The sequence below is a fragment of the Lingula anatina genome, chromosome 1 (assembly GCF_051362555.1).
Source record: "Lingula anatina isolate TDL-2025a chromosome 1, LinAna3.0, whole genome shotgun sequence".
Taxonomy (NCBI): Eukaryota; Metazoa; Brachiopoda; class Lingulata; order Lingulida; family Lingulidae; genus Lingula; species Lingula anatina.
In genome coordinates this window covers 50,811,071-50,827,410 of record NC_141767.1, presented here as the reverse complement: position 1 = coordinate 50,827,410, position 16,340 = coordinate 50,811,071, and the positions used below count along the sequence as shown (strand labels likewise).

At 35.8% G+C, this 16,340-nt stretch overlaps 3 protein-coding genes across 5 annotated transcripts; 2 read left to right on the top strand and 1 right to left on the bottom strand.

Moving 5' to 3' along the window:
* The first annotated feature begins 943 nt into the window (after positions 1 to 943).
* Positions 944 to 5,331, top strand: LOC147764438 (uncharacterized). The gene is made up of 3 exons (XM_087001576.1): positions 944 to 1,987; positions 2,438 to 2,643; positions 2,997 to 5,331. The coding sequence occupies exons 2-3, from the start codon at positions 2,438 to 2,440 to the stop codon at positions 4,141 to 4,143; spliced, it is 1,353 nt and encodes a 450-aa protein (XP_086857702.1). The 5' UTR covers positions 944 to 1,987; the 3' UTR covers positions 4,144 to 5,331.
* A 533-nt stretch (positions 5,332 to 5,864) lies between these two features.
* Positions 5,865 to 9,019, top strand: LOC106153668 (RING finger protein 37). Its single transcript, XM_013527696.2, has 2 exons — positions 5,865 to 6,010; positions 6,949 to 9,019. Exon 2 carries the CDS (start codon positions 6,993 to 6,995, stop codon positions 8,583 to 8,585), a length of 1,593 nt encoding a protein of 530 aa, XP_013383150.2. The 5' UTR covers positions 5,865 to 6,010; positions 6,949 to 6,992; the 3' UTR covers positions 8,586 to 9,019.
* Positions 9,020 to 9,537: 518 nt separating this feature from the next.
* On the bottom strand, positions 9,538 to 14,489 carry LOC106153669 (heparanase). 3 transcript variants are annotated; one of them, XM_013527698.2, is made up of 10 exons: positions 14,213 to 14,489; positions 13,347 to 13,522; positions 13,010 to 13,183; positions 12,632 to 12,806; positions 12,241 to 12,288; positions 11,687 to 11,887; positions 11,349 to 11,460; positions 11,067 to 11,170; positions 10,669 to 10,803; positions 9,538 to 10,320 (listed from the first exon to the last, which is right to left on the bottom strand). In XM_013527698.2, exons 1-10 carry the CDS (start codon positions 14,416 to 14,418, stop codon positions 10,164 to 10,166), a joined length of 1,488 nt encoding a protein of 495 aa, XP_013383152.2. In that variant the 5' UTR covers positions 14,419 to 14,489; the 3' UTR covers positions 9,538 to 10,163. The 3 variants fall into 3 exon arrangements, 2 of the variants coding, with proteins under 2 accessions (XP_013383152.2, XP_013383151.2); XM_013527697.2 differs by having other exon boundaries at positions 11,067 to 11,197; positions 14,213 to 14,488; XR_015332008.1 differs by lacking the exons at positions 9,538 to 10,320; positions 11,067 to 11,170 and adding an exon at positions 10,422 to 10,436 and having other exon boundaries at positions 14,213 to 14,488.
* Between the last annotated feature and the right edge of the window lie 1,851 nt (positions 14,490 to 16,340).

Here is a 16,340-nt window from a genome sequence, read left to right as displayed (position 1 = left end):
TGCTTATTTCCACCTTGTTCTCATTCTTTTGCACATTTATATTGAGCTAATCCTCGTTGTATGGACTAAAAACTGCAATTAAAAAAGTATTGAAATTTTGTTTTCCTTTGCCATTTAAATCTATTTATACAATGCAATGTTAAAGGTAGTTCTATAGATACCATTAAAAGAAATGCTAACTTCACGAAAACATCACAACTATATAATTCTTGTACTTTTTTTGTGATGCACGCGTTCACCGTTCGTGTCTGAAATTTGTTAAACGTTTTGCTCCATAGTCCCATCACATAAAGTGCCACGCGCATTTCATGGAAACTTTTACAAGTAATCAGCATTCTATCCATTATGGTGATTAAGTAAAAGTGGCTGCCTCTTGGAAACTACCTCGGGCACCCGCTAGCTGTCACACAGGTAGATAAGCTGCAGAATTCGATACTGGATTTAGATAGAGCAAATTGAAACGCAGCCGCCGGTCAATCAGAAAAACGCGCCTTTCTTCTTAATGAGAAAATGACAAGCAAAGGAGAGATCTACACGAAAATGATTGTTATGAAATAAAACAGAACAGCATCAGCATATGTCAAAAGGATTTGATATTATAATGATATTGTAATTAATAGCAGGCATTCTTCAGCTTTAATGACTTGTAATGACCTGTGACCAGCAAGGGTTTTCCCGCCGTGAGAACTTGGGTCAATGATCGACACAGAAGTAAATAAACAATTAATAAAAACACTTAACTGTCTTAATATTTCCCTTTACGTGCATGAAAGACATAAAAGACCTTCGCAGTATCGGTGAAGATACTAAGCAGGCGGAATAACTGGTATGATGTTATGTAACTTTAGGGATTGCAAACGCTTTAAACTGACGTTTATATTGGAATAAAGAAGTAAATGACCACAAAGCAAAAAAAAAAAAAAAAAAAAAAAAAAAAATTTAGGAAAGATTTAGTTTTTTTATATCCGTTCAACAACTTGTTCGCTCATGCATGATATGTTTTTCCTTTGTTATAAATCTCTTCTCGGAATAGTTGTTAAGTTTGGTAAAGCTCTTTGAAGCAGAAAATTTAATTTCATTTAAATATTTATTGATAAACAATTTATAGATTCAACTTATTTTCTCGTGTTTGTATATTTGTCTGTCTGTTTTTTCCTCTTTTTGTTGTTGTGGAATTGGTCACAATTTACCTTGTAAACCGTTACAAAATCAAAGATATTAATATGTCATCTTTGAGCACCGTCTAATTCATTAGAATACTGCAGCGTTGTAAACAAAACATGACTGGGGTTTCAGAAAATGGGATTTCTGCGTGTGTCAGCGAGCGACAAGCTGGATAATTTCCTGAAGAAGTCTTAGAATCACTTCGCATTTATCCGAAGTTTATCAGGATCAGTGATCACAAACTTGCTAACAGTTTTGATGTGTGCGCACTGCACGACGAACGCTCTGAACGATTATTTCATAATTATTTTCAACGTGCGCACGTTAGCGCGCGTAACTCTAGATAAAGTTTAAGGGATTGAAAATGGCCAGTGACTGTTTAATCACACAGACAGTAGTCTTTGTGCTTCGTGACATTAAAAACGGTTTAAGTGCGAAATAGAAGTTGTGGTAAAGATTCCTCTCCCTAAAATGTAAAAATTGATGTGCAATGCGAAATAATATATTCATATATTCTCGGTAATATCTAGGTCTTAAAACATTTTGAGAAAAAGCGCAAAAGCTATAGTGTTGGTGAATTTTTGAGTACCCTGGTAAGAAGACGTCATTCTCACCTTGGACTTTTTGGGTCTTCTCACGAAATCAAGAAACGAAGCCTTAAAAGGAAGAAAGAGAAAAGCCATCAGAGAAAGAGAGAGAGAGAGACAACCATATAAAAACCAAAGGCCAGACTTCAGCAACTCTTGCAAGTGGAAGCCAAACGAAGAAGCACTTGTACTTGCCGACTGTTTGATTCACTGTTACATATTACACTCAGTTACAGGTAAGGCATTCTTTCATAGCGAAATATTCATGCGACTTCATTTCTAGCACTTATTTTCAGTTTCAATAAGCGCATTTTTTAGATTCTTAAAAAAGCAGTTACAATTTTTTTAATTAACTAAGCGTAATATAGGAGATTTATTTATTTTGATTTTCTTTTGTCTTGAAACCATTTAAATCGATTTACGTTATACAATTTTACTTCAAACTAAATTAGAGAGTTGCGTACATGTTTATTTTGCATATGTTTTAATAATACTCTTGCTCTAGACAAACGAATTAATGTCTAGAATGTATAAATTTGTAAACAAAATTCAGGAGTTGAATAAAATGCGTTTTGAAAATACAAAACCCTAATTTTGGGCAATGCTTTTCCTTATCAAACTGTTCTAAATAGACCAATAGATTTATTTTATCGCTTTTTATGGAAAAATCTCTTTATACTTTTCAGATGCTTTCCGGGTCTTGTGATCTGCCGCCTCATCCGTCTCTACCGTCGTACGGAGATGACTGGAAAGCGGAGATAGTGGAGCATGTTTCTCGACGCTCAAGTTTTGGTGTCACCGTGGGCTCACATCACCCGCTCAGTCACCATGAGCAGGGCATGTATATGCCAGGCCACAACAACCTGCCAGGTCTACAGAGTCCTAGAAACTGGTAGGATTTAATTCTATCTTTAATCCCCTTTGCTTACTGCACTATTATTTATTATCCTGTTTGTCTATATTCAGGTTTTTATTTATTAGTTTATGATTACAATTGAAAAACGTATAGCTTTATAAATTGAAACAACGAGCAGAAATGCGAAATAGCAAAATTTCATTTCCTTAGGATTGCTGAAAAGTAATAAAAGATGAACAATTAAAATAATCGTGCAACTTCTTTTCTGTGCTTGTGTAGTCATTCGCACATCCCCTGAAACTTAGCCTTTTAAAATATTATATCTATATCTGAGTGTAAAAAAATCGTTTTGAAAGAATATCTTTCTGTTTTTTTTTCTTTTATTCAAGCGAGCCGTTGGGGATTTCTAGCAGAAGTATAAGGGATCCCCCGATCCAGTCACCAAAATACCTGTCCAGTGTAGGCGACTCTCCGGATTTCTTTAATCGAATTAACTCCCTAGCGCCGATGAGGGCTCCGGACTTTTCATTCCATCCCCAAATTTCTATCAACCGCCCATTTCAGCCACAGGGAACTTATTTGAATAACGAACACCACAGTTATGAAGATACGGGAGGACTTCATCCTTATATCCCCGACCCAGCTGCTGCGTCTAACGGAAAATCTTTAATACCGTCGATGAGTGTCAACGTGTCGATGTGCATGAATGTCGGCATACAGCAGTCGCGCTACGACAGGAATGGCTGTGAAGGCCTTGAACAAATCGGGTCTCAAAACGGGCCTGCGGGAGATCATTTTATGTACCCCCCTCCTCCAACCTGTCCTAACCCTTACCTACAGCATGGAGGGGATCCTTGGCCTATCGGTGTGTATCAGTCACAATCTGGGGCTCAGCATCTCAGCCCTTCAAACCAGTGTATCCAGCCACCTAGAAGTGTGAACCTTCAGTTACCCGGAGGAATGGACGGGGCAGGGGAGAGATCCGTCACCGAGGCTTTTCACGGTTATGAAAAACCCAACCGATCAGAGGCTACGTCGTCTATCTCAAATTATCCAATCTTTAGTCATTTTTCTGGACGCAATACGCCCGAAAATTTAAAAGTCAATCTATGTCGCGTTTGTGGAAAAACCTATGCTCGCCCTAGCACGTTGAAAACTCACATGCGGACACACTCAGGAGAGAAACCTTACCGTTGCCAGTCGTGCCACAAAGCCTTCTCTCAAGCCGCAAATCTGACAGCCCATTTGCGAACACACAGCGGTGAAAAGCCATTCAAATGCCCTGTCTGTGACCGTAGGTTCTCACAAAGTTCGTCGGTGACTACTCATATCAGGACACACTCCGGGGAACGCCCATACAAATGCCGCTTCTGTAGAAAAGCTTTTTCAGATAGCTCCACACTAACCAAACACTTGCGGATCCACAGCGGAGAAAAACCCTACCAATGCAGACTGTGTCTTTTGAGGTTTTCTCAGTCAGGAAATCTCAATAGACACATGAAAGTGCATTTGAATACAAATCAACGAGATAACTAGAGTTTTTGTTTATTTTTTCTTTAGTGTTTAATTTTTGAAGTAATTTTTGTTTGCGTTTTATGGATTATCTTATTGCATTCTAGATAAAACAAGAAAATTTCATTTTTGGCAAATTGACGAAATAGAAACGATCCATTAAAAAACGTTTCCACAATACAAAAATGCGTGTAAAATATGTATGGGTATAAAAGACAAATGGAACTATAATCTTTTGCGCGAAATACATGTACTATAAGAAACGGATTCTGAACGCACTTTCGACACGTTTCAGTAAATTACTTTTATCCAACCTCACTTATTCTAAACGATAGTCTGTTTTAGGTATTTTCAAAATGAAGGCGGTCGTGGTCTGATTGTGGTATAATGAATATTAATAACAAAACTCACTTTTATTATAGTACAAAAAATTCTCTCCCGTACCTTTAAGAAACATAAGGCAAACTTATTTGATGACATTGTCGACAAAAGGTCTAGGCTGTAACAAAGCCAATATTTATGTGTTTGATAATATAGATCCGTTGTTTAGTTCTTCAAATCTCATTGCGGTCTTTAGTGCGGATTATCTTGTCAATGAGGATTATCTTTACAAGAAGACGCATCGTTAAGCAAGTTAAAAGTACGAGTACATTTGAGCATATCTGATAGCGTTCATATTGTTTTTAAATATAACTGTAACTGTATTTTTTTGCGTGTAAACTGAAGGAAAATTTTTATATTTACTTCATTTTTCTATCAATGTGTTCTGATATTAAGTAATATCTTACTTAAGTTACGTCCAAATGGTCTGCAAAACAAATAAGTTCTGCTGACGCTTACAAATTACGTGTAGGATTGAAGGGTATGGGGAGTATTTATATTGTAATCGTTTTTGTTTTTCCTTTTTTTGTATCGTTTTTTTTCGCACGAAAAAATGTAACGCGGTTGGCAATATAAAGTTGCGATCATTTTACAAATGGATTTATTCTAATACACGGCATATCTATTTTTTACCTTTAACATTTCTTCTATTATCATTTTCCTTCTATTCATCTTATGACCATTAGTAATTTTTTTCCTTTTAATTGTGAATTTTATAAATTTGTAAAGTCTTTTGAACATACGTTGGATTTTAAACTATAAACAAATATTATTATGGTAATTTAATATATTGTGTATGTACGCAATTTGAATTCAATAAACCAGAAATGTTCTGAATAGTGCTTTTTTATGACCTAAGAGTTTGAATATTGTTCACGAATTACAAAAAAGAAAAAAAATGGTTAAGTTAAATAATTTCTCTGCAATGAGCAAAAATGTTCAATTTTTTTCGGCTTGTGTTTGATAATTTTCATTTATAAATTTTCTGCAATTCAAAATTTCTGGCATAAATGACACTGAGTCGGTCGTTTCAGAGTTGATTAATTTTTCTCATTCTACTTTAGTTGCTATGATTGCAAAATGGTTCGAAGAAATTGACTTTTAATGAACAGCATGGAAAAAGGCAATCGATCAATTTCTACTGTCTATACACACCGTCGCGTAGGAGTGTACTGACAAATCGCTACACGTTTTAAACACGAACGTCAAACTAAGTTTCGTGCATTACTTACACTTAAGGTATAAATAAATATAAATATCTGTAGCATCAACTTTCTAAGAATATCTAAAAATGTTCAATCATATATTGTTGTATGTAAATATACACACCCATTAAGAACTTAATTAAGCAATTTATCGTCGAAACTACATAACATGTATGCTGTAGCTCTGTTCACACTCGGTACCTGGTGAATCAAACACGAAAGCAGAAAACCAGTTTTCTTCACCAAAAGATTATCAGTGATATTGTCTTCCTATGAGATATTACTGAATAAGAATGAGAGCACTGGTCAGTATAACAATCTCCTGTTGTTGAGATATGATAATATGGTTAATGTTGCAGTTGTTCTTAGTTGTTATCCTGATCTCTCTCTCTGCCACTGGGATTTTCACGCCATATCTTCTCATATTTACGAATCATTGCTCCACCCATTTTTACACCTGAATGGGATCTTATGTGTGAGTTTAATGAAATTATTAATCAGTAGATGACTCCACGATTTTCAGAAATTTCAGAAAGAAATATCAACACCAGCCGTCATCTTCAGGTGCTTCAATATAAGGGCTTTTTGAAGTTTTTCACTTGAAAGTCTGAATTGGTTTTATTTAGATATTAAGACATAAAATTTTGATTTTGTGACTTTTTAAAACGTGTATGGTGTACGTCATTCCTTCTTAACCAGAATAGCTTTTTACTAGAAACCTCCCCCCCCCCCCCCAATCAGGACTTCGCATCCTGCTTACACTATGCTATGGTAAAAAGTACAGTGAAGCACTGAGGCACCTTCTTGACTCAGCTTGCAAAGAAGAGTGTTGATAGATCACTCTCGTGTACCAGAGTTGTGTATGCATCACAAGCAGCTTAAATGTGAACAATGATAGAGCAGTGGAGAAAATTGAGTGTTTTATTTTTAACTGGTAATTTTACCCTTTTAAATGTGACTTATATCATATGAAATTTTTAAGCAGATATAAAGGAATATACACATAGAGGATTATTGGATGATTTCTCATTGACCGTACCATAAGATGTTGGCAGAATTCAAGCTTACCATTTTCCATAAGGATGCTTGTTATTTCTTGAAAACCTGGATGCTATTTGATAGTCAATCAAATTGAATAGCTTCTTGTGACACCTTATAGAGAAAGGTAATCTTTTCTGGTGAATACCAACATCTGAAAATATAATAATAATATATGTTTAACGGATTTTTTTCACTATTTCAGTGATGGGAAGTGCAGAGGATACATGTAGCTGCCACACAAATTAAATGGCAGTGAATTTTTGTATGCCCCAGTTTAAACCAAGGATCCATTGTAACACAGTGATGAGGGATCATCATGAAGTTCAGAATTTAATATCTGATGACATTTGGAAGAAAAGAAAAGGGTTCATTGCTGAATATTTTGTGAAGCCTCCTGTGACAATTACAGTAGAATTCCCATTACATATTGAGATTAAAAGTATTGCCATAGATCCTGTTGTTGGAACTCAGAAGTCATGTAGTTTTGAAATATTTACTCACTCTGCTAAGGAGAGACGACTGTGGTTTTCTGACGAGGAGGCATCTAGTTGTTCAGCTACAGTGGATGGCATATTTACACCTGTTGGCAGATATTTTGGTAACAAGGCAGCACCTGTGCTCTTTGTCAACCATAGATTCATACCTAGGGGTATATTTAAAAATATACCACAGCACATGCCCTCGCTGGAGTGCCAAACTCTGCATCATCATTATTATACAAACTTATCCAAGGTTAGCCATGTATCTGTTAGGATCAATAAAACTGAGAACAGCACCTCTCCTGCTATTGGAAAACTTGAAGTTTGGGGTCAGCCATCAGCTTCAACAGATAGGTCCATTGTTCAACAGGTTTACAGGTTGTTGTTGCCAAAACGCAGTTCTGAGACGGCCCCTACATCAACGTCGTCAGCAGCATCAGGCTTCGATAATCGGTCACCACCATTGCCATCATCACCATCATCATCATCAACTTTATGCACTGAAATATCTGAAGGCACAAGTAACTTAGATAACAGTGACATTCCAAATGAGTTCTTGGATCCCATCACCTGTAAAGTAATGGCACTTCCAGTATTATTACCTTCTGGGCAGTGCATTGATCAGTCTACTTTGGACAAATATGTAGCTCAGGAGAGGAACTGGGGCAGACTCCCTAACGATCCATTCACTGGGACTGTATTTAGCCAGAGCAGTGGTCCTGTCCCCAGCTCTGCCCTCAAAGCCAGGATAGACCAGTGGCTGATGAGGCACGAGGCAGAGGATGGTCTCATGATGGGGAGAACTGTGGGGAGAGCCACTGACTTACACAACCAGGTACCACAACTCCCTAAACACAAAAATCTGCCTCAGCCAGGTAGTACAATTTTTACTAAAGAGCACAGACAGGATCACAGTAACAGTGAAGACGTAGGCATTCCCAATACAGAAATTAAAGAACCAAGTATGCTTAATTTTAAAAGAAAAGCTGCAGATAGCAACAGCTTGTTAAAATCTAAAATGCCAAAACTAAAACCATCAGTTCCATTATCCAATGCCTCACACCAAGAGAATCTATTGTCCAGCCTAGATTCTGCTCTCAGCAAGACCCTGAAAGGTCTGCCATCTTTTCAAAAATTGGATACCTCCAGCAATACAACCCCTATATTAGAAGAAAGAAAAATATGTGCTCAGTGCAATGTAGAACTACAAACTATGGTTGCATTTTATTCCCTGCCTTGTGAACACTTTCTGTGCAGAAGCTGCTTGTTGAAATGCTCAAAACAGGACACAGATTCAGTGATATGTGCAAAATGCTCCAAATCATGCAAACGGCAAGATATTATGAGAAAACATGTATAACACACTCATGTTTGCCCATTACAAAATTTATGGTGGATGCCAAATTTGCTAGTATTTAATTTCAGTTCTTAAGGAAACCAGCCTTTTATTTCTCAGAAAGTAATGAATCCTTGCAAAGAGCAGGAATTTTAATATTATTGAAGCTGAATCATGCAGCCATATTGATAAACAGCAAAAGAAAAATAAGATTTTTGAGATGGATCCTGCAGAGCATTACGTCAAGGTAAAATGCTTAGACTTTCTCCTGTAATTGTTGATTATGTTGGCATTGCACCGTCTGCTGGACAGTGGTTTTTGGTCCATTTATCAATCACATGACACTTGAATTGATAGTTACAATGTGCAACATGGAAAATTAAATGAAAAATGCAAACATTTTCAATACAGATTATAGGTAAATTATATAAGAAATAAAGTAAAATTTACATGACTGACTTCCTCTTTATTATATTGATCATTCCACTGACAAGTTTAGACTCTTAAGGCAGGACTGCAGGTTGGAGATTTTATCCTAAATTAAAGGGCTTAGCTTTTTTATTCCTGTTGCATTCATTTAATGTATCTTCAAAACATCTAATTATGCTTGAAACACGGCTCCAAGTTTACCGTGGTTCCTAATTTTGGGATATTTCTGGCAAAAACGTTTTCAGTTTCCATATTTCCTATAAACATGCTTTTGGGTTCGGGGATTTTTCTTTAGACTTATTACATTGATTTTATCTATACAAACGTGATTTTAGCTCTATTTGAGTACAGTCTCCCCTTAAATGACTTGAATCAGAGTTGATTTTCTTATTCAAGATATTTCAGAAATAAGACATTTCATTTTTTCACAAGAAATATACTTATCATGCGAGAAGGAAACTGATAATGAGCTAGAAATTAAACCTATTTATTTTTGTTATATGGTATTGGAAGTTGTAAAGAAATGAAGACTAATTAAATAAAGAAGTGACATAGAAATGTTTATTCTAACATATATTTAGAATATATATTTACATCAAAAGGCTGAAATATTTGTCATTTTTTCTATGAGCGAAGAATTGACCAGGATATGTAGATGCTATGTTATGATATTCTTGAATTTTTACTTCAAAACAATTTCAAATGCTTCAATTTTAAGGAATAACTATTAATGACTTAATTTTCTGCTAAATGAAATGCTGTTTTTGAAGCTTATTAGAATCAGTATTTCAATGACAAAATGAGCATCAGGAGCCTTCTAAAGGAAAAAGACCACTGCTAAATACATTACGCTTAAATTTACTGGATATTTATAACAAATATTTGAAACATACAATGTACTGTGGCCCTGCTAGAACATCCATAACAATAAACACATTATACAAGTTGAAAAGTAATTGGTTTGACTAAATGCTAAGATTTGTATGAAACTAAGGTTAGTTATGGCAGTTTGTTCTTGGCTGCAATATCTCAAATTAAGCAACATTTGAAAGATCCTGAATGCCTTGTTACATTCAACTCAACCATTTCTACATGATCATCACACATACCAGTACCACAGCACTCCATTTTTTTAAGTTCTTCATGTTTTGTAAAAGTTTCGTAAGATTAAATTTAGGTACAAGCTTTGGCATTTGCTTTAGGTAAAACAAAGAATCCATATGTCAGTGGAGGAAGACTGATGCTGGAACCTGGAGACAATTTCTTGGGTGGGAATGAAGGCAACTGGCCAAATTTCCACCTGAGAACTTTACCATTCAGAGCGATTTCCCTAAAAAGAAACATGCAGTATGGTGTCAGTAAATGTATTGACATTAAATGTCAGTTGGTTGAACACACTATTAAATCATGATTTTCAAATTTTTTTGACCATTCAGAGCGATTTCCCTAAAAAGAAACATGCAGTATGGTGTCAGTAAATGTATTGACATTAAATGTCAGTTAGTTGAACACACTATTAAATCATGATTTTCAAACTTTTTTGAGTTAAACTGATTTACTTTAGAAAATATTTAAATAGCAAAGTTAACATAAAGTCCAATTCATATTCTGGTTTATGGTAATTGAAAGGATTAACCCTCAATTTAGATATACTTCAAAAGTGAAGATCTTTATTTACCTAGATGTGATACCATCACTGCCATATGGAGAGAGTAGATATTGATCAATGCTTCTCTCTGGTACATTTATAACAGCTGCTTGGTCTTCTTGAAGGTTAATGGCAATAAGAGTCACAGAACCTTTCTCATATATACTGTAATGATAAATAGCAAAAAGTCTAAAAACATTTTTTGTGTCTCATCTCTCTCATTTACAGAACAAAATCTATTAGTGATGGACTAGTGAAAGCATGATATCTAAATCATATTAGGAAAACTTGTCATTATCAATTACTTCCTTAGAAGTCAGCAGCAGTGTCTATGTAAACCAAAATATATCATATATATTTTTACAATGCTTACAAAAATCAAATTGCCTTCATAAGCTTGTTTTTGCCAATATCATGATTTAACCAACCTGAGGGTTCTGGTGCAATGTGCATACACCCTTACTTGTCTTTGGCAGGTAACGCTGACATTGGATGCACATGTGACATTCAGAACAGTTTCACCAACCAAATGCTTATGAAGTAAAGAAATCCAATAGGTCTGAAAATATATACTTTCACATTTTGGAATAACATTCAGTGCTGCCATCTACGCTGATGATGGCATCCATCCTAAATACACATAGTTGCAAGAATTGTTACACAAATGGCACACACCTATTTGTACAGTTGTCGTAACATATATTACTTACTGGTGCAGGCGTGCCGTCCATTCTAATTGCCCCATATGCTCCACCCTGAAGAGTGTTCTTTATTACCATACTTATGCCTTTGGCTGCACTCAGTCCAAGTTTGTCTAACCACCTGAAATAATTTAAAATGTGCTGTCTGTATTATACCATTTTTTTTACAGTTTATTGCATAAAATAGTTTAAAAATGTCATGACATATAATCAAACCCATCATACAGACTCTAGATTCCTACACAAAACATAGCCTTTTAAACAAATGCATTATGCTTCATAAATATCAACATCTTGCATCCACCATGCTTGCAACAAATCAACATTAACATATTATATTTTCTCACATGAAACCAGCAAGGTATCTATCACTGAGATTCTTTGCTCCTCCACCCCAAGCATCTGCTGTCTCCCCCAGCCACATGACAGCACCAGGCTTGTACTTGTCCACCACACGCCGCATGTCAGATATGTAGGTTGCCAGTAAATTCATCAGATCAACATCTAAAAAGTCTGACACGCTGCAGTCCTTGCCATCAAAGTAGTAGCTAAAAATATTAAGTACCAAAATGCATCCTGTATGTTTATGTTAAAAATCGGAATATAAAATCCTTGCTGCTATGATACATGAGGGGATATGTGGGAAATAATTGACTGTTTTTGGTGGTACACTGAAATTAAAATAAACAGTGCTATTTGGGTTAGACTTGTAAATCCAGGCTTAAAACCTCAAGGTTTTTATCTATAACTCAGATATCAAATCACTCAGTAAACATGATGCTAGTATCTTGTACAATTTTTGGTTTCTGCCAAAAGACAGAGATGACTATTTATCGTCACGTTGGTATTGTGTATCCTATAAATTGGTCTAAATACACAATGTATTTGCAAAAACACTTACTGATGCCATGTAACAACATCTAAAACATCTGCAGCCACACTAAGAAACCTGAAAATAAAGTTTTGTATTTTATTGCTTTAAAAGGTAGAAATATTTTTAACACCAATAATTGTTCAAGTGAGTTAAGATGTTGCATGCAATCTTTATCTTTTCAACATTGATGTCAAAATGTCAATTCTATTATAGTGTCTTATGGCAGTAAGCTATAATTTATATGTTCATTTGTTTTATTTTTTAAATTTTCTTTTATAAGTCATTACAATTCCACATTGATATTAAATATCATCGCAGACACAAATTCCTGTACCAAACTGCCAATAACGATATAGCAATTAATTGATGACACTAATTATAAAAATGACAAATACAAAAATAATGTACATCAACTCACTTCTCCATATAATCCAGAACTGAGGGTTTTCTAGGCCTTGTTGTGTCCGGTCCTACTAACAGGCTATTGTTATAAAATGGATGGCTTTTAAGGATCTTGTATAAAAGTTTGAAATCAGATCCAAGTTGCAATGGATCAACTCCTCTGCCAACAGCATGATGCATGGAGTTTGGTTCTACAATGAAGCATGTGAAAAGATGTCACATAGGCAACTCAACTGGAAGAAAACTCCCTTGTCAATTAGCATCTTATAGCTCTGTATTATCAAATTATCATTTAATACATTTTATTTTTTTAGACAACTGGCACATGGCATCAAATAAATTGTACATGTTGCAGGAGTTAGCTGTATATTTAACAAAAACATTATGGACCTACCATTCCCCAGTTCAAAATGGAGTTTATATCCTCTCTTAGAACTGTAGTCCAGTAACAACTTGGCATTGCTGGGGTCCCATTGGTCATTAGGGGTACGTAGTAGGACATTGAAGTCAAACAGTAGTGAGAAGTCAACTGCTGAACTGAACTTGTTTAACAAATCCCATTCTTCGCCTGAAGAAATTCAAATGCAATAAAATTAATATAAATAAGATAAAAAAAACATGCATGTCAGTGCTCCCATTATTATCAATTTATATATATAAACGCATTTAATCATTTTTATATATGTGGCACTGTTTCAAACCACCTAGTGAGGAATATTCTATACAATTACCAGTTACTGTATAATTTGTGTATGTTTTTTCCTGAGTATCATCTTCATAAGTTTCCAAAAAATAAGAGTCTTGGTGTTCTGCATTAGGATCAAATAGAAAGAAGCTGCTCTCAGTTCCTCCTTGTCTCAAAAATGAAGGAGACAGTGCCCTGGCAAGTTCTTGAATCTTTTGAGATCTGGAAAAAAAGCAGAGGTTATTTGTGGAAGTAAATATGTTGACTGAATGTTCAGTGGTGATCTGTGTGAATTACATGTAACTTCTCTGCTCTAAATGCAGGGGCGGATTTAGGCCGTCTTCTGGGTCTTCTGGAAGACGGTCAGACTTTTAAGTTTACATTGACAGGTAGGGCCTATCTATTTTTTCTGTCGGAAGACGGTCAAAATGGAGGATGGTAATAGAGATAATTTGGAAGACTGTCAGAAAATATCTCTGGATCCGCCCCTGAAATGCATTCTACATGGCATGAGTATTCTATTGATGGGATTTCCTGATTCTGACACAATGAATGTGTGTTTACAGGATCCAATTTACCAGTACTAGTATGTTCATGTAACATATATATATATATATATATAGGTCCACCTAACTGTTGACATGGGCAGTAAGAAGGTCCCTTGTCTATTCAGTAATGAATACTGGCAGAGGGGATGGGGTGAATATCAAATCCATTCACAAAGTACTGGTACACAAGCAATTGGTTATTCATTCAGTTCATAAGACGAATTCTATTTTTTTGGAGAATAAAAGAACAGGCTTTTCACTTGTACACGGGATCACATTCCTCTAATCTATTCACCAGTCTCAATATACAAATGCTATTTCCCAAGGACCTGCTTGACTTTATATCCCCGGATCTGAAACTCACCGTAAATCTATTTGCTTCCAGTGTCGTTTGATAGCAGAATCTCCAAAGGCAAAACTAACAAAGTTCTTATCAACAACATACTGGCTACGTGAAGTCTCTATGCTAATCTTTACAGGATCCTGATTGAACGTGTCTGTAACTAATGATTCTGTCCTCGTAAAAAGCAGTACATGTACAAAACAAAAAGCAGCAAAATGCAAGTACATGGTCCAAGCGGATCTAAAACACACATGCCATTGCAGGTGTTGTTCTCCACGCCTGAGCCTCGTTTTCGTTCATCATGCCTCTGTTTGAAAGAAATGTAGGTCTCCATAGAGAGAAAGCTTGAAGAGGCACCAGCTTTCATGTAAATACAGCAGTATGGGACATTAGTAGTTTAAACAAAATTTTATCTCATATTTATTATATATTCATGACATCCATTTCAAACATTATCAGAGACTTTGTGTTAAACGATCTTAAACTCTTTCAAAGAATGGCTCTATCATTGTGCAAGGAATTTCAAATAAATAAATAAATAAATACAATATTTAAGGAATGTTATGTAAATCTCGTTTGATTTAACAATTGGTTGCCATCTGAGAGAAAACAGCGAAATGAAATAACAAAACAGAATAAAGGAAGGAATGTCGCTTGATATTACTTGAAATATAACTTGAAATATCAAACCGCATGATATAAAATATATATTTAAAAAGTGCACATAATGCTAAAATGTCTGCACATAAAAAGTTGTGACGCATCTAGATAAGGGAGACCGGGACTATTTGGACCCCGGGGTAAGTTGGCCCCCATCAGTTTATGACAAAGTAACTATGGGGTCAAAGAATTGATCACATCATTTTGTTAAGTGACCGTATCCAATAGTGCTAAGAGAGCGTCGGCAGTGAGTGCAAATGAAATAATTTAGCATCTTAAAGTAACTTTATAAAAGAGACTTGATGGGGGGCAACTTACCCCGGGGTTTAACTAGCCCCGGTCTCCCCTACAGCCTTAAAATGACTAAATGGAAGTGCGTTGATCAATGCATGTGGAAGGAATGATACGTAATGGAATTTTTGAGCCTAGCCAAGATTGATGAAAGATAAAATCTGATTAAATTTTAGGCGGGCGACAGTAAAACTTATCTGTCTTCATTTTGTTTTGTATAAGATGCAATTTCTAGTTGCTTCTCAAACAGTTTTTGCATATGTAAACACTAGACACAAAAATACATGCATTGCTAAAAGATATTACAAGGTACATGTGTAGGCCTACGTTACAGGATTCTCACAAGATTATACCTTCGGGCCTGATTAATCGTATTGACTAAATCAGATTGTCATCTACTTGTAGCGAAAAAGTCGCCGACGGGTCTTTATACATTGCGCACCCAACAATTATTTAAAATTATGTCTAATTAGATGCATTACTGTTAATGCTACTGCCAGGTGTCACGCTCTAAGAAATTTTATAATTAAAATAAAACGGTACCAAGAGTGGAATTGTGCACGTTCATTTAAATTTGTCTGAAATGGGTTCTTCTCTTCCACACAGCTAACTTCTAATTTCAAAGGGAAAAAATAGAAAAAATAGAAAGAAATCAAGTTGATAGCTGATGTTTGATGTCTACCACGAAGACAACTATATTAGGCCTACCAATCACAATCGCTAGAGATCGCTACCGCAATCTGTCTTTTCGGCGTGCGGGTTTATGCTCCATATGTGAATTTGCGGAAGGATTAGAATGCAGAAACTCCGGAGCCCGTACTTTTATTTATCACAGCTAGTATAGTAATGCTTTAGCTTCATTCTTTCCATTTTGATAATGGCAGTATATTTTAATTTACGAAGCTCGGATGTTGATTGGGGTTTGTTGCTCTCAGAGCCTGGCTCATCCACTGATTCAGAAATGCCAAGATAGGTTGGAAGGGGGGAGGGGGTCGTAAAAAGTGGATTTGTTACGAATTATGGTGGTTTTGTGTGTGTGTGTGTGTGTGTGTGTGTGTGTGTGTGTGTCGGGGCGGGGGAGGGAGCTCAATGCCTTTTTTCATTTGTAGAATCTTGGTAGGTTGGGACGGGGTTGGCTAGACGATGACGAATTTGATTTTAGGTGGGTGAGAGTGCTCGCAGGGGTTAGTAGGCCTAA

Excerpts from the sequence above, each read along its gene's own strand:
- LOC147764438 (XM_087001576.1), top strand. The coding sequence starts at position 2,438 with ATGCTTTCCGGGTCTTGTGATCTGCCGCCTCATCCGTCTCTACCGTCG. Across the intron at positions 2,644-2,996 it reads CTACAGAGTCCTAGAAACTG|CGAGCCGTTGGGGATTTCTA; the intron begins GTAGGATTTAAT and ends CTTTTATTCAAG.
- LOC106153668 (XM_013527696.2), top strand. The coding sequence starts at position 6,993 with ATGGCAGTGAATTTTTGTATGCCCCAGTTTAAACCAAGGATCCATTGT.
- LOC106153669 (XM_013527697.2), bottom strand. The coding sequence starts at position 14,418 with ATGTACTTGCATTTTGCTGCTTTTTGTTTTGTACATGTACTGCTTTTT. Across the intron at positions 12,807-13,009 it reads CCATTTTGAACTGGGGAATG|AACCAAACTCCATGCATCAT; the intron begins GTAGGTCCATAA and ends GCTTCATTGTAG. Across the intron at positions 10,321-10,668 it reads AGTGATGGTATCACATCTAG|GGAAATCGCTCTGAATGGTA; the intron begins GTAAATAAAGAT and ends GTTTCTTTTTAG.